Source organism: Rhinopithecus bieti, unplaced genomic scaffold (assembly GCF_001698545.2).
Source record: "Rhinopithecus bieti isolate Rb0 unplaced genomic scaffold, ASM169854v2 scaffold_64314, whole genome shotgun sequence".
In the NCBI taxonomy this organism is placed as follows: domain Eukaryota; kingdom Metazoa; phylum Chordata; class Mammalia; order Primates; family Cercopithecidae; genus Rhinopithecus; species Rhinopithecus bieti.
In genome coordinates this window covers 822,639-843,245 of record NW_016824620.1, presented here as the reverse complement: position 1 = coordinate 843,245, position 20,607 = coordinate 822,639, and the positions used below count along the sequence as shown (strand labels likewise).

The following is a 20,607-nucleotide window of genomic DNA, read 5'->3' as shown; positions in this document are numbered from 1 at the left end:
TCTCCTGACCTGGTGATCCGCCCGTCTCGGCCTCCCAAAGTGCTGGGATTACAGGCTTGAGCCACCGCGCCCGGCCGTGTGTTTCACATTCTTACTGTTTCCAATTCCTAGCCTGGCTCCCTGCCCTATTATAGTGGGACTCTCCTGGCTTCCAGCCCAACAGCATAGTTGCCTTAAAGGATGGACTTTAGGCCAGGTGCGGTGGCACTTTGGGGGGCCGAGGTGGGTGGATCACAAGGTTGGGAGTTCGAAACCAGCCTGGCCAAAATCTTGAAACCCTGTCTCTACTAAAAATACAAAAATTTGCTGGGCACAGTGGTGGGCACCTGTAATCCCAGCTCCTTGGGAGGCTGAGGCAGGAGAATTGCTTGAACCCAGGAGGCGGAGGTTGTAGCAAGCCGAGATCACACCACTGCACTGGGCAACAGAGCAAGACTCCGTCTCAAAAAAAAAAAAAGATGGACTTTAAAAAGTGACCCAGAAAGCCGGCTCCAGATCTGGATGGATAGATGGAGAGAAAGCTGCAGTCAGGAGTGAATCAGATGGCCTTTAAAAGAGCATCAGACTTAATTTTTTATATTTCCTTTTATTTGTAGTCATTTTACTTGTCACATATTCATTGCAAAAAAACTAAAAAAATACAAATAATAAAAACATGGGATCCAGAGATAGCCACTGTTACAGTCTTTTATTATAGTGAAATATATATAACATAAAATTTACCATTTTCATGTAGAACCTTTCTGAGTTTTTCATTTACTTATTTATTTATTTATTTTTTCTGCTCTGTCACCCAGGCTAGACTGCAGTGGCATGCTCTCAGCTCACTGTAACCTTCACCTCGTGGGTTCAAGTGATTCTCCTGCCTCAGCCTTCTATTGGTGCCCGCCACCATGCCCAGCTAATTTTTATATTTTTAGTACAGATGAGGTTTTATCATGTTGGCCTGGCTGGTCTTGAACTCCTGACCTCAGGTGATCTGCCTGCCTCAGCCTCCCAAAGTGCTGGGATTACAGGCGTGAGCCACCATACCCAGCTAGTCCCTGAAATATATTTTTAATGGGTTCATGATCTATTGTTTATAACTTTACCCATACTATGAACATATTCCAGGTCAATAAATACCGATACAATCATTTTGAATGGCTACATAGTATTCTATTATATGGTTGTAAAGTAATTTTGCTTCCCATTTTGTCAGAGCCCAGCCAGAGCTCAGTATGGATTAATTGAATAAATTAATTTATCCAAAGGATTCCAGATACTTGACTGGCCCATGTATTAAATTTTTCTGTTTCATGCTACACAATTGAAAATGGAAACTGTCCTAAAAAATATATCCTATTTCCAAAACAGAGCGCTCCTTATGAATTCTAATTCTTTGAGATAAATTTCTGAGCTCCAGTGCCCAGCAGCAGGGCTTCTCTAGAGATAGACTAACTTCTCACATAACCCTTGGAATAACTAGAATCAGGTGATTCTCTTCTTTGGGACAGTTGCGCGCGCGTGTGTGTATGAGCCTACACAGCCCTTGCAATAAGTGGAATCAGATGACTCTCTTCTTTGGGACAGTTGCGTGTGTGTGTGTGTGTGTGTGTGCATGCGCTTAATTGCCAAAGATGAAAAGCAGAACACTGGAACACAAAATGCCTGGTGAGGTGTCTGAGCTCCAGCACCGGGAAGTGGTCGCCTCACAGGTTGGCAAAAGGAATTTAATGACAACAGTATAGGTTTGAAAAAGGAACATTTCTTAGAAAGAAAGAAGGCTGCAGAAGAGTGCAGCGGGGCACCCCAGCGAGAGGACTGAGGGCCTTGGTGGATCTTCCTTAGGCGCATTTATGGACCTTCAGGCAGGAGCTTAGGGTTGTAAAATGAGTTTCAGCATGGCATTACAGAGATGCCTAGAAATTTTAGTTACTTATAAAAGTTGAAAGAGGCGTGGAACCAGATCCCCACTTTAGATACTCGGGAAGTTTAATTACTTCTAATTTCCCCAGATAAGGAGTTTTCCCTCTGGATGGCCTGTTGGATGGTCACCAGGTGGTCTTTGCTCCCTTCTAAATTCCTCAGATAAGGGCCAGGCACAGTGGCTCACCCCTGTAATCCCAGCACTCTGGGAGGCCAAGGTGGGTGAATCACTTGAGGTCAGGAGTTCAAGACCAGCTTGGGCAACATGGTGAAACCACGTCTCCACCAAAAAATACAAAAATTAGCCAAGCATGGTGGTATGCGCCTGTAGTCCCAGCTACTCGGGAGGCTGAGGCAGGAGAATTGCTTGAACCCGGGAGGCAGAGGTTGCAGAGCTGAGATCGCATTCTAGCCTGGGCGACAGAGTGAGACTCTGTCTCAAAACAAAAGAAAAGAAAAAAAAGAAAATAAATATTACAAGGATGAAGTAAGCCATTTTTATTTAGAGAAAATATAAGTGTGTGCATGGAAAATCATGTGGGATATACGTGAATATTACTAGAAATAATAAATGTAGTTACTAATGTATGTCCACTTTTACTGGAATTCCTCAGAGAGGTCCTGAGACTCTGACCAAGGGGCCTGGATAAAAAGAGGGTATCTTTCCCTGGCAGCAGGACAACTACCCAATTTGTGGGGCCCCTTGTTAAAAAATTGCTAAGAATCTCAAGATGGCAGCAACAGACTATTAAACCAAGTGCAGCGTCCTTCTGACTGCACAGGTCACACCCATGAAGCTGGCTCAACCCAGGACTAGTACAGCAACAACAGTGAGTCTCTACATGCACAGGAAATATATTGTGATGAAGACTCTGAAGTTCTGAAAGGTTAACTTTCTCAGGGTCACTTAGCCAGTAAGCCCTAAAGTCTGGATTCACACTCTGCTTCAGCACTGGAAAGCTTGTGTTCTGTTTCCAGGGCAAAGGACAAGCAATCATTCACATTTAACAAAGACCACTGTTAGTAAACAATGCCTTCTTAGTCTGGAAGGAAAGGATGGAATCTTCCCAGATAAGCTTTGACTGCTCAGAGCCAGGAGGACCTGCCTAGAGTCTCAGGGCCAAGGCCTCTGTCTCTAAAACTACAGCACTGTTTCCAAAGCCTTAAAACTTTCCCAAATAATCCAACATACACAGCTTTAGTGGCCTCTCATCAGTGACTTGCCTAGTCATAGCTGAACTGCTTCCTGGTGCTGTTTTACTCTCCCCAACTCCTCCTTCCAAGAAAAATAGCTTTAAGGTGTTTTCATTTATTTATTTATTTACTTTTTGAGAGGGAGTCTCGCTCTGTCGCCCAGGCTGGAGTGCAGTGGCGCGATCTCCGCTCACTGCAAGCTCCGCCCCCCCGGGTTCATGCTATTCTCCTGCCTCAGTCCCCCATTAGCTGGGACTACAGGCGCCCGCCACTACGCTCGGCTAATTTTTTTGTATTTTTAGTAGAGACGGGGTTTCACCGTGTTAGCCAGGATAGTCTCGATCTCCTGACCTCATGATCTGCCTGCCTAAGCCTCCCGAAGTGCTGGGATTACAGGTGTGAGCCACTGCGCCCAGCCTATTTTATTTATTTATTTATTTTTTAAGACAGAGTCTCACTTTGTGGCCCAGGCTGGAGTGCAGTGGTGTGATCTCGGCTCACTGCAACCTCCACCTCCTGGGTTCAAGCAACTCTCCCACCTCAGCCTCCCGAGTAGCTGAGATGACAGGTGCATGACACCACGTCCGGCTATTTTTTTTTTTTTGTATTTTTAGTAGAAATGGGATTTTGCCGTGTTGGCCAGGCTGGTCTCGAACTCCTGACCTCAAGTGATCTGCCCGTCTCGGCCTCCCAGCTTTAAGGTGTTTTAGAGCCCTTACATAGGACACAGTTCCACTCTACCCTGCCTCCAACACAGCTGACCTTCCCTCCCACGGAGCAACCCTGCAAGTCCAGGCTGGGCACAGTGGCTCACGCCTATAGTCCCAGCACTTTCAGAGGCTGGGGCAGGAGAACTGCTTGAGTCCATGAGTTTGAGACCAGCTTGGGCGACAAAGCAAGACCCTGTCTCTACAAAAAATTAGCCAGGCATGGTGGTGTGCACCTGTAGTCCCAGCTACTTGAGAGGCTGAGGCAGGAGGATCGCTACAACCCAGGAGGTTGAGGATACAGTGAGCTGTAATCACCACTGTCCTCCAGCCTGGTCCACAGTGCGAGACTTTGTCTCTCAAAAAAAAAAAAATTAAAATTAAAAGTACCACTTCTTACCTATCCCAGCAGCTACAGCATTTGGCCCACACAGAAAGCACTCAGGAAATTCTTGAATTATGTCTGAGGAAGGAATAAATGAATGGATGGATGAAGACAGCCGACTATAACCAAGGAAAAACAATAAAATTTACAGTATTTACAACCTCTCCCACATTAAAGAGGGCAATTCCACCTGAGGATGCCTTTGTTTTGATGATGTGGTGGGAAATCATTTAGGAGAAGGAATACACAGTCTCATATTTTAAAAGGAAAAATCCAGGGAGAAGGATGGGTGTGGTGGGTCACGCCTGTAATCCCAGCAATTTGGGAGACAGAGGCAGGCGGATGGCTTAAGCTCAGAAGTTTGAGACCAGCCTGGGCAACATGGCAAAACCACCTCTCTACAAAAAATACAAAAAATTAGCTGGGTGTGGTGGTGCATGCCTGTGGTCCCAGCTACTTGGGAGACTGAGGTGGGAGGATCACTTGAGCCTGGGAGGTGGAGGTTGCAATGATCCAAGATCATGCCACTGAACTCCAACCTGGGTGACAGAGTGAGACCCTGTCTAAAAAAAAAAAAAAAAAAAAAAAAAAAAAAAAAAAAGTATATATATATATATATGAAAAGAAAATCCAGGGAGAGAGCTGAAAGTGGGGGCCGGGGAGGGGAAAGGTTCATGACAAGAGCACAGCATGGTTTGGAGACCTACAGAGAGATGTAGCAACTGCCAAAGGGTGCAGGTAGGGGGTGTGAAAAGAAAAGAAAATTTCAGGACATTCTCAATTTATAATGTGAAGGAGAAAAGTTAAACCTTGGAAACTGAGCAGGCATTGCTTTTTTTTTTTTTTTTTTTCTTCTTTGATCCATGACTGCTGCTTCCTGACCTTTGTATTGAAATGTTATACATTAACCAGGCTCCCTATTCTTCATTCAAACTTAGACTAGATGATGTGGGAGATAGAGACCCTTGTGATTGTTGTCTCTTTACAATAGAATATTAAACAAACTCCTTCGAGTATAATAAATGGTAACCAATCAAATCTTATATTTATGTTAGCCTTTTTTTGGAAAACGTAATTCTGGTCAGCACCCGTTTTTGCCTATATAAACAATCCTTTTTTTTTTTTTTTTTTTTTGGTGACGGAGTCACCCAGGCTGGAGTGCAGTGGCACAATCTCGGTTCACTGCACCCTCCCAGGTTCAAGCCATCCTCCTGCCTCAGACTCCCAGCCTCAGCGCCCCCAGTAGCTGGAATTACAGGCATACACCACCATGCCTGGCTAATTTTTGTATTTTTAGTAGAGATGGAGTTTCGCTATGTTGACCAGGCTGGTCTTAAACTCCTGACCTCAGGTGATACACCCGCCTTAGCCTCCCAGAGTGGTAGGATTACAGGTGTGAGCCACTGCGCCTGGCCCATGCCCAGCTAATTTTTGTATTTTCAGTAGAGATGGGGTTTCACCATATTGGTCAGACTGGTCTCCAACTCCTGACCTCAAATGATCCCACTTGCCTCAACCTCTCAAAGTACTGAGATTGCAGGCATGAGCCACTGCGCCTGGCCCAAAAACATATTTCTAATGTCAACTTAAAATCGTCAAAAGGTTCAAGATCCAGTTAAAAGAATTTATTCAAGCATAAAGTGTGAGGGCAGCCATCAGGGAAACATAGACACCAAGCAGTGGCAATTAGTGTTCCCCAGCGTGGGGAAAGGTGAAGATTGTTTATATAGGCCGGGTGCCTGTAATTGTTTATACACCTGTAATCCTAGCACTTTGGGAGGCCAAGGTGGGTGGATCACAAGGTCAGGAGTTCGAGACCAGCCTGGCCAACATGGTGAAACCCCGTCTCTACTGAAAATACAAAAATTAGCAGGGTGTGGTGGCGGGTGCCTGTAGTCCCAGCTATTTGGGAGGCTAAGGCAGGAGAATCACTTGAATCTGGGAGACGGAGGTTGCAGTGAGCCGAGATCGTGCCCAGGCTGGAGTGCAGTGACAGTGAGCCAAGATTGTGCCATTGCACTCCAGCCTGGGTGACAGAGCAAGACACCACCTCAAAAATAGGAGAAAGAAATGTGTTTTTGTTCGTTGATTGGTTTTTTTTGAGACAGGGGACCGGGCTGGAGTGCAGTGGCGTGATCAAGGTTCACTGTAGCCTCTACCTCCCATGCTCAGGTGATCCTCCCACCTCAGCCTCCCGAGTAGCTGGGACTACAGGAGCATGCCACCACACCCGGCTCTTTTTTTTTTTTTTTTTTGTAGAGATTAAGAGTTTTGCCATGTTCTCAGGCTGGTCTCGGATTTCTAGGCTCAAGCGATCCGCCCACCTTGGCCCCCCCAAGTGTTGGTATTACAGGCGTGAAACGCTGGGCCCTGCCAAGAAACATGTTTCAATAAAATTGTTAGGAAATCAAGTGTGTGATTTGTGATGCAACTCTCTCCTCTATCTCCATAAGAAAACATCAGTAAAAACAGTGAATTGTTTTGTGTTTTTGGAGTCTGATGAGGACTCATCTTATGAATGTGGGAAGGCATCCAGCCAGCTCAGGGTGGGCCCAGCATGAGAGCAGGGACAGTGAGGAAGGTCCAGAGTCATTCGCTTTTACATGAAGCTTATGTGCTTGAGGATCGCGGAATGGAACTCTTGCTAAGCCAGAGCTGTATTTGGTGGCCCATGGTGGGAGAGGGGAGAACAGTAATAAGTTGTGGAATAAAAACCATGGAGAGGAGCGGGAATTACTTAATCTGGCTCCAGAAGGGGTTAGTTGTGGGGAAGTAGTGATTCTCAGTTCGTTTGCTCAGCCCAGTCTTCAGGGTGTATCTGCTGACTGATCGTACAAGATAAAGGAAGGGAGAGGCCGGGCGTGGCGGCTCAAGTGTGTAATCCCATCACTTTGGGAGGCTGAGGTGGGTGGATCGATTGAGGTTAGGCGTTCGAGACCAGAGAGGCCAACATGGCGAAAGCCGGTCTCTACTAAAAAATACAAAAATTAGCCCGGCGTGGTGGCACATGCCTGTAATCCCAGCTATTCGGGAGGCTGAGGCATGAGAATCGCTTGAATCCGGGAGGCGGAGGTTGCATTGGGCCGAGACCGCGCCTCTGCACTCCAGTCTGAGCGACAGAGACCCTCGTTTCAAAAAAAAATCTGCAATCGGTGAGGCGGGGATTATTACCCTCAATGTAGAGATTAAGAAAATGAGGACTGAAGGTGACTCCTTCCAGGTCTGTTGGTGGCCAGCAAGGAGTCAATATCCCAAACTCTCCCTTTCCAGACCCCAGCTTCAGCCAGCGCTTGCACCCGCCTGCGCCGCTCCACCCACCCACACTTCCGGATTCCGCTCCGCCTACCCGCGACTACTTCCGGTCTCCAGTGCTGGGCGCTGCGGCCCGGAGCTGTGGGCTGATAAGTCGGCGCCGGCAGGGCGCGCATGACCTTCAGAAGCAATCCCTGGGCTGGGCGACGACGGGTCTTGGTGGCAGCAGGCCCTTCTTTCTCGCATCACCGGGCATTACACGGCAGCCATTTGCCTCGCGAAGGCCCTACCTGAGGATGACGTCACTTCCAGCCCCCTGCTGACTGCGGGAAACCGGAAATGGTGCCAGCTCACTTTAATAGCGGGGAGGAGTCAAGGCCGGTAGTCTTCCTGCTTCCGTGTTTTGTTTTGGAGCCTCCCGGAGTTTCGGAGAGACCATGTCTTGGATAGAATTGGAGGACTTAGCAAATAAAAATGCAAAGCGTCCAGTTAATTTTTTTTTTTGAGACAGAGTCTCACTCTGTCACCCAGGCTGGAGTGCGGTGGCGCAATCTCGGCTCACTGCAACCTCCGCCTCCCCGGTTCAAATGATGCGCGTGCCTCAGTCTCCTGAGTAGCTGGGATTACAGGCGCCCACCACACCTGGCTAATTTTTGTATTTTTGGTAGAGACGGGGTTTTACCATGTTGGTCAGGCTGGTCTGGAATTCCTGACCTCAGGTGATGCGCCCGCCTCAGCCTTCCAAAGTACTGGGATTACAGGCGTGAGCCACTGCGGCCGGCCGCCCAGTTAAATTTGAGTTAAGATAAACGACGAATAATTGTTAAGTCCTAAACATTGTATGCACTTATTTATACTTTAAAAATTACTTGTTTATCTGAAATTCAAATTTAACAGGACGTCCTGTATTTTCTCTGGCAGCCTTGGCATTGAGCGTCCCCCGTCCTCTGCTCATATACAGTGGCAAGACTGGGATCTTCTAGGCTCTTGTCCATCTGGGAAATAGATACAGATTTTACCCAGGCTCTAAAGACAGGCTGTCTTAGCTGCTAAGATGCTTTTAGCTCCAAGCCTAATGGGCAAGCTCCAGGGGTCCCCCTGGCCATAACTGGACCCATTTTTGGAATCCCCATGACGATGCCCTCTGTGTTCCCTTTCACAACAAAAGTCAGGCATGGCTGTCTTTTCTTATGGGAGAGCTGAGAACTAGGCAGACAAAATGGTCAGAGTCTAGAAGTAACCACCACATTTGGGTGTGGGGTAAACCAGTGTTTGAGATCTGTGGTGCAGTGGACAGTATCAGAGAGCCTGAGGGTGTTAAGGGGAGAGTGTAGTGTTAATCTCACCTTGTGTCTCATTTTGTGAATGAGGCCCAGTGAGAGAAATGGATGTGTCCCAACCACTCAGAAAACCTGTAGTAGATACAGCTGGAAGCTCAATTCCCAGCCTCCTTACCCTGCTCAGTCCATACTTGCTGATGAAGTCAGCTTGCAGCATTTATGGTAGGCATTTATTAAAGTAGATGCAATAGTACATATGTAGTACAGATGAGCTCTTTGGGTCTTTGTTGTTCCTATATCTCTCTACAGCCTCCTGACCTTCACCCCAAGCCTTCTTTAGCTTTTACTCTGCCCAGTGGGGAAAATGGCTATCTGGGCTCAGTTATGGGAGCCTGGCCTTTGCCTACCTCAGCCCTTGGACTCTCACCACTGTGGGTGGTGTGATCTAGGACTTGTTTTTGTTATCTTGGAACCAGAAGGGGTGTTCTTGGCAGGGTTGGGTCTGGCCAGCTATGTGGGTAGAAGGGCATCCTTTTTTATCCTGCAATTGGGCTTCATGGCGCATGGCCTCACATGGTGCCTGGGGACTTTCCTAAGGTTCCACCATGAGCCAGACTTTGCCCTCACTCCTGATTTGAAACTAAACCTCTGGCTGAACTGGCCTGAATACTGGGATTCCTCAGATTGCTTGCCTGAGGATATGCTCTGGGCTTGACCTGATAATCCTGCAGCCTCCTATAGACCCTGACTTCCCAGCCTCCTAATCCCAGCCTCATGAGATAACGAAGTAGAGTAGGCTGGAGGTCAGTGGGCTCGGGGTCAGTTGGTGGGACAATCAACAAACTCCTGGCAGCAGAGGTAGTAAAGAGGCAAGGAAGGAGTGCCAGAAAGGGGCGTTGCCCCTGGGTAAGAGCTCAGAAGTGCAGGCGGTGGAAAAGGGGTGGGATGGCAGCCTACTGGTAGAAATTACTCCCTCTGTCAATGATTAACTCACAGCCAAAGGGATGACCTAGGAGGAGGGCCCAGCTAATAGGAACTTTGGACTTGAGGCAGAGTATCCAGAGGGCCGGCATGTGGTCTGCAGAAGAGGAGGACATGGCTGGGTGGCAGGGCTCATCTCCAAGGATGAGTGAGATCCTGCAGCTGTGGGTTTCAGAAAGTCTCCTGGGGCTATCAGATGGCTCCTTCTTGTAGCAGCAGCTGTGGGGTCCACTGGCCCTGAGCCCTCAGAGGGGTGGCCGTGGGGGACCTCCTGTCTTTTGCCTTGCAAGGGCCTCAGTTGTGCTTTTTCCCTCTAGGCAGCCATGGGTGCCAGGCAGTGCTGAGAGCAGTGAGGCATGGCTGCAGCCCTGCAGGTCCTGCCCCACTTGGCCCGAGCCCCCTTGCATCCACTCCTCTGGTGGGGCTCAGTGGCCCGGCTGGCCAGCAGCATGGCCTTGGCAGAGCAGGCCCGGCAGCTGTTTGACAGTGCTGTGGGTGCAGTGCTGCCGGGCCCCATGCTGCACCGGGCACTATCCTTGGACCCTGGTGGCAGACAGCTGAAGGTGAGGGACCGGAGCTTTCAGCTGAGGCAAAACGTCTACCTGGTGGGCTTTGGCAAGGCTGTGATGGGCATGGCAGCTGCAGCTGAGGAACTACTGGGCCAGCATCTTGTGCAGGGCGTGATCAGCATTCCTAAGGGGATCCGTGCTGCTATGGAGCGCGCCGGCAAGCAGTAAGGAGCCATGGGGGGCTGCCTCCCGCTGTCTATGTGGAGGGAAACCTGGGCCCAGACCCAGGCTGAATCAGGCCTCCTCTCCCCACCTGCTTCACTTTTCTCCTGGGTCTGGCCTGGCCCCAGGATGTGTGTCAGTGGGCATCTTCGTTCACGCCCCCTCACGTGTAAAGTTGAGAGATCAGGTGGGAGGAAAGGAGCCTACCCCATCTCTTGCACGCTGACCTTTCCCTCCCTAGGGAGATGCTGCTGAAGCCACATAGCCATGTCCAGGTATTCGAGGGTGCGGAGGACAACCTCCCAGACCGCGACGCACTGCGAGCTGCGCTGGCCATCCGGCAACTGGCTGAGGGACTCACAGCTGATGACCTGCTGCTCGTGCTGATCTCAGGTTTAGTACCACATTGGCCCAAGACAGTTGGTGGGGGGTGCACCAAATATCAGGTCTTTGAGAAATCAGATCTGAGCCCCCAGGGTCACAGGGTGAAGTTAGGAGCAAGGGAGGTGGTGAGGAGCCTGGATGGTGACTCCTGGGTTGCCTTGAACTAGTCGTCTGGCCTCCCCTGAGCTGTGGAGTCCTCCCCCTGAACTGACCTTTTGGGTGTCAGTGAGAGGGTGCACGGGGAGCACCTAATGCAGGGCCTGGCACATCCATAGAGTCCTTGGAAAATGTCACTGCTGTTGCTGTTGTCTGTACTGATGTCACCTGGGGCTAGGGTCTCAGACCTCAAGGAGTCTTCTCCTTAATATTCCATTGTGTGCCCCCCTACCCTGCCTCCTGTTCTAGTCTCTTAAGTAATTAGTTCTTCCAGTGCCTCCTGGGACCTGGGGTACCCCAAGGCAGGGGACAACCTCCAGTGGCCAGGATGTGGTGACTGTATACATATTGCATATCCACACGGGGGCACCCTAACCCCACCTTTCCAACCCCCCTTTTCTAATGTGGACTTGTCACCCTGCTCGCCTGGTTCCCTGCTTTGGGATAGTCCCTCTGCCTGATACCCTCATTGTCTCTGCAGGTGGGGGGTCAGCTCTGCTGCCTGCCCCCATCCCACCTGTCACACTGGAGGAGAAGCAGACACTCACCAGACTGCTGGCAGCCCGTGGAGCCACCATCCAGGAGTTGAACACCATTCGAAAGGCCCTGTCCCAGCTCAAGGGTGGGGGGCTGGCTCAGGCCGCCTACCCTGCGCAAGTATGAGTCACTTCTTCCCCAGGCAGCCTTGGGTTGGTGGAGCCAGGCCCACATGTGCCAGGGATGTGAAAGCCTAGAACAGCATACAGATTGGCAGGGGCATGGTGTGAAAGACTATGGGGCTGACTGGGTGACATCATGGGAGGGGTGCCAGAGATGGGGAGGAGATGCCTGCATGACCAGGTGTTTTGCAAGCCCACGTGAGAGGAGTTAACCATGGGTAAGGAAATGCACTGAGTTGGGGGAAGGGTGTGTGGATACCCAAGAAGCAGTTTGTCCTTATGGGCTCTGAGGGGAGGAGGAAGTGGGCCTGAGCCTTGTGTGGTGGCCCTTCCCTAGGTGGTGAGCCTCATCCTGTCAGATGTGGTGGGGGACCCTGTGGAAGTGATTGCCAGCGGCCCCACTGTGGCCAGTTCCCACAGTGTGCAAGATTGCCTGCATATCGTCAATCGCTACGGCCTCCGTGCAGCCCTGCCACGTTCCGTGAAGACTGTGCTGTCTCGGGCCGACTCTGACCCCCATGGGCCACACTCCTGTGGCCATGTCCTGAATGTGATCATTGGCTCCAATGTGCTGGCGCTAGCTGAGGCCCAGCGGCAGGCTGAGGCACTGGGCTACCAGGCTGTGGTGCTGAGTGCAGCCATGCAGGGTGATGTAAAAAGTATGGCCCAGTTCTACGGGCTGCTGGCCCATGTGGCTAGAACCCGCCTCACCCCATCCATGGCTGGGGCTTCTGTGGAGGAAGATGCACAGCTCCATGAGCTGGCAGCTGACCTTCAGATCCCAGACCTGCAGCTGGAGGAGGCTCTGGAGACCATGGCACGGGGAAGGGGCCCAGTCTGCCTGCTGGCTGGTGGCGAGCCCACAGTGCAGCTGCAGGGCTCTGGCAGGGGTGGCCGGAACCAGGAACTGGCCCTGCGTGTTGGAGCAGAGTTGAGAAGGTGGCCGCTGGGGCAAATAGATGTGCTGTTTTTGAGCGGTGGCACTGATGGGCAGGATGGGCCCACGGAGGCTGCTGGGGCCTGGGTCACACCTGAGCTTGCCAGCCAGGCTGCAGCTGAGGGCCTGGACATGGCCACCTTCCTAGCCCACAATGACTCACATACCTTTTTCTGCCGCCTCCAGGGTGGGGCACACCTGCTGCACACAGGGATGACAGGTACCAATGTCATGGACACCCACCTCTTGTTCCTGCGGCCTCGGTGATGGCATAGGTCACATTTTGAGAGTTCAGAGGAGTTCTACAAGGGCAAGGTCAGATGGCAGAGCAAGGTTGGTCCTCAGGGCTTCACTAAGCCTTAGGGCCCCTCCTCTCCTTGGCCTTGGCTGTTTGGTTAGCTGTCACCTCCCACTCAGGGCCTCTGCTCTATGTCTGTTCCCTTCCAGCCAGACTAGCAGATGGGGCCTCCCCACTACCCCTACTTTCTGCATGGCAACAGGTACCCCTGAGGACAAGGACAAGCCCCTTGGCCAGTTCAGTGTTCCTGTGCTTCTCCCTTGGGCAGCCTCTCTCTTGAGCCCCTCACCCTGTTTCTTTCTGTGAAGCGAGAACGTCTGAAAATAAATAGGACCATGACATGGGTTCTCTGTGCACCTTCCCTCAGAGTGAGGCCTCACTGGGGAGCCGCTGGGAGGGGAGTGTGGTATGGCTGCAGCCGCAGTGCCAGGGCCTGGCAGGACTCTTAATGCCCCTCTGCTGGACTGAGTACATGCAGGATGTGCCTCACATAATGGGTGCCTGTGCCTGTGCCTGTCTCTCTGGAGTGTGTGAGGGTTGAGCCTGGCTCCTGAGAGATTGGCTGTGTGTGAGCAGAGACCCCAGGGAGGACAGGCCTAAAGACTGCAGTCTGTGGTGACCAGCCACCCACCCAACCATGACTCCACCATGGCACTGTCACCATGGCCTCTCCAGCCTCAGCTTATAGGCCTCATTAGATGGATGTCCCTTCTGTCTTTGGACAGCCGTTAGCCACATACTGCACTTCTGGTTGAGCTGAAGTTTGTCCCACTCCCCAGTGCTGTTTCCTTGTGACAGCCCTTGTCCTAGGCTGAACATCCCCAGTTCCTTCAGCCACTCCTCTGGGGACCAAGTCCAGACCCTGATGTCAGCCCTTCAGTGGGGGTCTCAGCACTGGGATGGTGGGTCCAGCCAGTGATGAGGTCCAGTGGCCCACACCCCTTCCCATGACCGCTGACAGGAGAAGAGGCAAGTGGGAATAGAGGAACGGCTGCCTTGGCCTGGCCAGCAGCCTGGGTTGAGAGAGGGAGGTGCCACTGTCCTGCCTCCCTTTGGGCCCCCTTGCTCAGTGTCAGAGCCCTCCGCTGGCTGTCCCCGCCGTGCGCCACGGCTCCAATCCCTATATGAGTGAGCAGTAGAATCACATAGGAATAAAAAGCCATAGAGAACAGCGAGGCCTGGGGCTGCTCTTACAGGCACTTCTTCCACCCCAGCCCTCCCCCCCTCCCTGAGGGTGTTGAGGGGCCCTGGGCTGGGGCTGGCGGGACTTTCCCCTGGGAAGGGTTTCCCTTCCCTACCTGGGCTCTGGACAGCCTAGCTTGCAGATGGTTCATGACCTGGGGGCCTGGCTCACACATGGCAGGCTGGGGATTGGGAGGGAGGTGAACATGGTAAGTGGGCTCTGGGGACCAGGGAGGTTTAGGTAAAGGGGAGCTTGCACCCCACTGGGATGCACGGGTACTACTTCCTTTCCTTCTGTACTGGTGTGGAGTTTCTGCTGACTAGGGTCTCTGGGGTTATGGTGATCCTCACATGATCCTGTACCCTGGTGCTCCTCTGGCAGCCTCTGCACGTAACCGGTTCCTGCCTCAGTACTTGCTCTTGGGATCATGAGTATTGGCACTGGGTGCCAAGTTCCAGGGAAAAGCAGGATAGGAGAGCTGGGGCAGGGGCCAAGGGCCTGGCAGCCATGTCCCCAGTGTGTGTGTGTGTGTGGTGGGTGTGTGAGCATACAGATGTTGGTGTTGGCGTACTAAGAGTGGGAATGCATCTGTGAGTATACACACAGATACTTAGTACAGGGCACATGGCTCCCTGCATCCCTGCTGAGGGCTTTGGATATGGATAGGATCTTGCAGGAAATTCCCTCTGCTCTACATTGACCCCTTCCCTATACTTCTGTTTATAGGGTCTGGGAGGCCAGGGCCTGGATTGGACCCCATAGGGCCAAATAGTCTGTGAGCCTAACCCATTAGATTTGTTCACTAGATACCCCAGAGATAAGAAAGGATGTATTTGGCCGCAGTCTGGATGATGAGATGAGATAAACCCTGCACAGTGAATGTTTCCATAGGACTCATTACTTGCTCCATAAATGTCAATTTTGGATCATTAAAGTGCCCCTCCCTTGATCTTGGCTTCTTTCTCTTCCGGCTGCTGCCGCCCTTGTGCCCACCTCATCTTCATTTTCTGAAGCTTCCCCTGACCCAGCTGGAGGATTTCACCATGGAGGGTGTCTGGCCCTGCTGGCTACAGCAACCCTCACAGGCGTCTCCCTTCTCTGCACTTGGCATGAGCCAAGAGCAGTGGGGCAGTGGGCCTGGGCAGCCCTTCAGTGTCAGCTAGTCCCAACCATTTGATTTATAGTTGCAGGTACAGAGAGAAAAGGTGGCTTATTTGGGACTGCATAGTCTCACATAAAGGCTACAGAACCAGAATAAGAACCTAGTTGGAACCTGCTTGACTATCCTCTGCCACTCTCTGGGGCTCAGAGACCCTGGGGCCAAGCAAGGGCTCAGCCAGATCCAGGAGATCTACTGCTTTTCCACTGCCCCTCAAGGGCTTGGGATGGCGACACAACCATGCTTGGCCTCTCCAGGGATCCACACAGCAGATGTGTTGGACTCTTCTTGGCTCAGAGGGACAGCTCCATTGTGTGTGTGATTTGGCAGAAAACCATGCTCAGTTGAGTGGTAGGCTTCTACATAAATGTGTGTCTGCGTCTGTATGCACATCTGTGTGTATGTGAGTGTGCGTGCGCGTGTGTGTGCATGGATACATATATAAGCATGTGAATGTGTAGTGCAGCCCACAACCAGTCTCTGAGCTGTGCTGTGCCCCATCCCAGGGTGGAGACACACAGGTGTAGAGTGTAGGGGATACAAAGAGCAAGTTGGGCCAAGAGGCCCAAAAGACTGGCAGGGGCTAGTGTGCCTGGCCGAGGGAGTTGACTTCATGTTGACAGCAATGGCAAACCTCATGAAGATTTTGGCAGGGAATAATGTCATGGAGCTGTTTTGGGACTTTAATGCTGAGAGCCAACATCCTTACTGCAGAGGGTGAGGGGTGGGGGCATGCAAGGAGATGGAAGGGGTTGCAGATAGGAGAGGTGCATTACAGGCTCTGAGAACCCTCTCCCACATCCCCTATGCAGCCTCAGCTCCAAAGCCTTTAGCCAGCCCAAGGAACCCTTTAGATGCCTGCTTTGGAACCAAGGCCGAAAGCCCTGGCTCAAACACTGTTGGGAGTAACTGAGCCTCTCTGTCTCTGGGAATGCCTTAGGGCTTTGAGGATTTTTGGGGGCAGAGGCTGGGCAGCTAGTGGACACTTTGGTGGGCATAGGGACCCCACTCTCATGTAGGATCTCACGAGGGTGGCAGTTAAGTGGCTTGGAAAGAGCACTGAAATAGGAGTCAGGTGGTAAGTCCTTGTCCTGGCCTTCCCTGTTTTCTCGTCTGTTTAATGGGGAAAACATCCTTGCCCTATCGCCTCTTTAGGGAGGTATCAGTGGCAGGTAGATCTATGTGGGAAAGCTCTGTGCAAATGGGGAGCTCAGGGAGGGAGAGAAAGAAGGTTGAAGTATTGGCCTCTTCCAAGGGGAATCTCAAGGAGCTCTTGGCTCAGGGAGGCCGCCTTCTTCCATGGTAGGACCAGAGTTAGAGCCAGCGGGACCTTGGTGCTCACTGACTGAGGCTGAGTGAGCAACCTGCTGGCCTCTGGCACTAGACAGGCACCAGCAGGGAATGGTATTTGAGTCTTCAACGGCCAGGAGGGTGTATAGTGCCCTGGGAGGTCACGGAGTTGATGGATGATCACTTGAAGTCAGAGTGAGCTGAGCCACCTGGAAGAGAGCCCCCCCAATGTCTCTGGAAAATGGGTAGGGCAACCTGCCTCCCTCTGGGTCTGGGTCATGTATAAGGGACATGAGGAGGCCCAGACTGTGGTGAGGGAGGACTGTCTTAACCCTAGGCCAGAATCCCTAGCTAGGTAAGAAGATTTGGGATGTGCTAGGGCAGGGAGGTGGTATGCAGGGGTGAGGGACACACACACCCTGGGTGATGGGCAAGCCAATGACCTTGGCAGGCTGCTGTGTGAGCAATAGGACTGTGGGGTTGTCATGAGCTGTGCCTAGTCCAGGAAAGATGGGCTTTCTCCCCACGGCTGTGGGCCAGACCTCTCCCTAGTAACCGCTGGGACCAGTTCTGAGGCTTTGCTATCCACTTCTCCTGACTCAGGCTGGTTTGTAGTGGCTGGAGGAGGGTGAGCTGGGGTTGGACACACAGCCTGGCACCAGCCCATGCTCACAGCTCTGATTCCACCTCTCTAGACATGTTGCTCCCATCCAGGGGTTTCTGGGGGGCAGGGGTGGGAGCAGGTGCAGCTGTCACCTTGCTCAGATGAGGAAGTTCTACCCAAGGGAAGATGGCAAGACAGTTGGCCCCTAGAAACAAGTGCCCCATCTGCCCCATCCTATGGGGCCACTGCCCTTAGCAACTCTGCCTCATGGGACCACTACTCACCATAATTTGGTCCACCACTGCCTCCTTGGGGAGCCAGGGAGCTGTAGGACTTGGCTCTGCCCCAACCAGGCAGCCAGAGGCTAGACCTCCAAAATGCATCCCATTGAGAAGGTCTTCCCTGGTGTCCCCTCACGTCTGGGCTGGCCTTTTCTTTTCCTCCACTAGTAGCCAGCAGAGCCACACTGCCCACCTCCCTGGGATGGTGTGAGCCATACATTTTTTCCCCATATCCAGCCCTGCCTCTCCATCCCCAGCACCAGCTGAGAAGGGGGTGGGGCCCCTGGCACTTGGCTTCTGCCCCTTCAGATCATTCCCACCCACCTGCACAGCTTTAGAGTCTCAAGATCTCCTTGTGGCCCTGGGTTATCTCCAAAAATCACACTTGTAGCCTCATTGGAGCCAGGCCTCTGTCTCCACCTGCTCTCCCCACCCCTATCCACAGAGCCCCCGTTCCTCCCTGTCCTGCCCAGTTCCAGGAAGCTGGCTGCAGGAATATCTAGGCTCTGGGTTGAAACCCTGCTGTTTGCAACTCTAGGCAAAGCTCTTCTAGGGAAGCTGTCTGGAGGGAGCTGGTCAAAGATCCCTAGGGGAGGGAGAAGTGCCTGTCTTTGCCATGTGGCTCTATGGGTCTGGGGATCAGTAGCTTGGAGTAAAACCTGTGAGCCTGTGGCAGGGGGAAGATCTCTCCCTCCACTCAGACTCTCCACCTGGGCAATGGGAGCAGTCCCAGCACATTCCAGCCAGCCGCCAACCCCCCGCTAGCACAGGCACCTGTGAGGGTCACAGTTCCCTGGACGGTGCCGCTGCTGGCACCCAGCAACCCTATAGCTGCAGCCCAGTCAGAGGCAGGGTCAGAGCCCTGGACTCCAGGACTGGGCATATACTCAAACCTTCAGGGGCAGGCTGTTCCAGGCAGCCCAGCCCCCGCCCACCCTCTCAGGTCCCCCTGAGGGTCTCTCTCAGCTGAGGACCACCCACAGAAGCCAGGCACCCAGGCAGGAACAGAGCCTGCCAGCTCCCAGCCAGCCTTGTCTCTTGCGGCTAACTGGCCGCACCTCTGCCCCCCACTCCTGCTGACCCCTTGGGGACCTGAAGCTGGCACTCCACTGCTGCTCCCACTGCCCAGGGCAGAGAAGCATTCTTCCCATTCTCTCCACCTGCCTGCCCTCCAGGGCTCTGGCCGCCCTGTGCCTGTGTCCCCAGATCCCCAAGGCTCACCTCAGTGGCGCTGTCTCCTCACCAGAGGCACTGCAGTGTGGGAACTGTCCCGAGGAGCTGGTTCTCAGCTGAAACAAAGAGGTGGGGGAGAAAGGGGGGGCAGCGGGAGAGGGAGAGGGTGAGTGAGCGGGCGAAGGAGTGGAGGCTGGAGGGGGAAGAGAGAAAGGAGAGGATGAGAGCGAAGAGGAGAGGGGAGGGGAGAACAACGAGCCTGCCGCCCGCCCGCCCGCCCCCCTCGGAGAGATAAAGCCTGACACCCAGGGACTAAAGGGCCAGTAGAGGAGGGGAGAGGAAATGGGGAGGGGGCAGGGGAGGTGAGGGGCCAGACTGAGAGCGGGGAGACTCTTAGAGGGGCGGGAGAGCAGGGACAGGGTGAGGAGTGGTGGGCAAGTGAGGGGCGTGGGCAGGAGAAGAGCAGGGTGAAAGGCAGGTTGCAGGGGGCCAATGGCTGATGACTGAGCTGGGCAGAGGGGTCCCACCCCTGTCCCGTGCCAGGCTCTGGATTCAGAGGAGACCAAGAGGACTTGAATGGCAGAAGGCCATGCACGAAGGGGACTGGCAGGGAGGGAAACCCGCCAGTCGTTGAGTTAGGGGCTGGGCTGGTGGGCTGGCTGGGAGGACTGCGGCTAGTGACAAGGCTACAAAGACGTGAGAAGAAACAACGGCATCTGAATGGAGGAATCGGTTTCTGCTGACCCCTGGGTTCCCCAGCCCTGAGCATCCCAGCCAGAGCCTCCTGGAGTGGGGGCGGGGGGCAGATCCACTCTGGGGCGGTCCAGGCTCTAAAGTGGCAGTCTGAGGTGGAGGGGAGAGGAGATGGGCTGTGAGGCCAGGCAGGGGTCCCAGTCATTATTTGAGAGCTCAGAACACCCAGGACACACACCATGATTGACCACACATCAGGATGCTGGTGTCACTGTCTTTTCGGGGAGGGGATAGTTGAAGGGGCCTATCCTGTGACTGAGAACTGGGTAGGGGAAGCCCCTCTTACGGAGAGTGTGTGCCCTGCCTCCACCCCAGGGAGGAGGGCAGGGTAGGGAGCACAGAGAGGCAGGAGAGGAGTGGGGATGAAAGAGGTAGGGAAGCAGGGGAGAGAGAGCGGATGGGGGGAAGGAGGCTGCAAGGGGTGGGCCCGGAGCTGCGGGACCACAGAACCAGAGGCTCCCACTCCACACCCCACAATTCTCAGGCTGCCTAATGCCGAGCTAATGAAGGATGAAATAATGAGCCACTTCCCTGCTGCTGCCCTCCTGCTGCCAAGTGCTGCTGTGACAGGCAAGGGCACTGCCTGGGGAAGTCAGCTCGGTGAGTCTGTGTGAGTGTTCGCTGGGAGGGAGGACAGGATGGCCTTGAGTACGGCCATCCCATCCCTCTCACCCCACCAGGCGCAGCCCCTGGGCCAGTTCAGCCTCCTCTCACACTCAAAGGCACAGAAGTTCCGGCCACCCTCCCACACCTTGTGACCAAGGGAAGTTCGCCTTCTTATCTCAGACTCCCAGAGCATGTTCTTTGGAGAGTAGGAGGAGGGGAGGGAGTGAGGGCTTGCCTAAAGCTGTGACAGGGAGACTCCCAGAGAGTCAGCCCCTCAGTGCCACCCTGCATACAAGGGTCAGAGGTGTGTGCCCCTTAGACTGCCTCCCCAAGCCCTATCACCTCCTCAGGGAATCCCTGCTGGCCCCACCCAGCAGGGGTACAGTGACCTGGCTGCCACCCGTCCAGCTGTCTTTTCCTATAGCTTGGAGCTTGGAGAAAGGAAAGGACCTTCCTTCCTTCCTTTCCTTCCTTCTTTCTTTCCTTATTCTTATTTATTTATTTTTTATTTAGAAATGATTTCAAACTTACAGAAAAGTTGCCAGAATAGTAATAGTACAGAAGACACACGTGTGCTCCTTTGGGGATATGTTCAACTACTGTGAATATTGTGCTCTATTTGCTTTCTCTGTGTGTTTTTTTTTTTGTTTTTTTTTTTTTTTTTGAGACGGAGTCTCGCTCTATCG

General features: G+C 52.9%; 1 protein-coding gene across 4 annotated transcripts; it reads left to right on the top strand.

Annotated features, from left to right (window-relative positions):
- The first annotated feature begins 7,541 nt into the window (after window positions 1-7,541).
- Window positions 7,542-13,020, top strand: GLYCTK (glycerate kinase). 4 transcript variants are annotated; one of them, XM_017862452.1, is made up of 5 exons: window positions 7,542-7,788; window positions 10,025-10,440; window positions 10,680-10,831; window positions 11,460-11,635; window positions 11,975-13,020. In XM_017862452.1, exons 2-5 carry the CDS (start codon window positions 10,064-10,066, stop codon window positions 12,839-12,841), a joined length of 1,572 nt encoding a protein of 523 aa, XP_017717941.1. In that variant the 5' UTR covers window positions 7,542-7,788; window positions 10,025-10,063; the 3' UTR covers window positions 12,842-13,020. The 4 variants fall into 4 exon arrangements, with proteins under 4 accessions (XP_017717941.1, XP_017717939.1, XP_017717940.1 ...); XM_017862450.1 differs by having other exon boundaries at window positions 7,542-7,823; XM_017862451.1 differs by lacking the exon at window positions 7,542-7,788 and adding an exon at window positions 7,809-7,827.
- The last annotated feature ends 7,587 nt before the right edge of the window (window positions 13,021-20,607 follow it).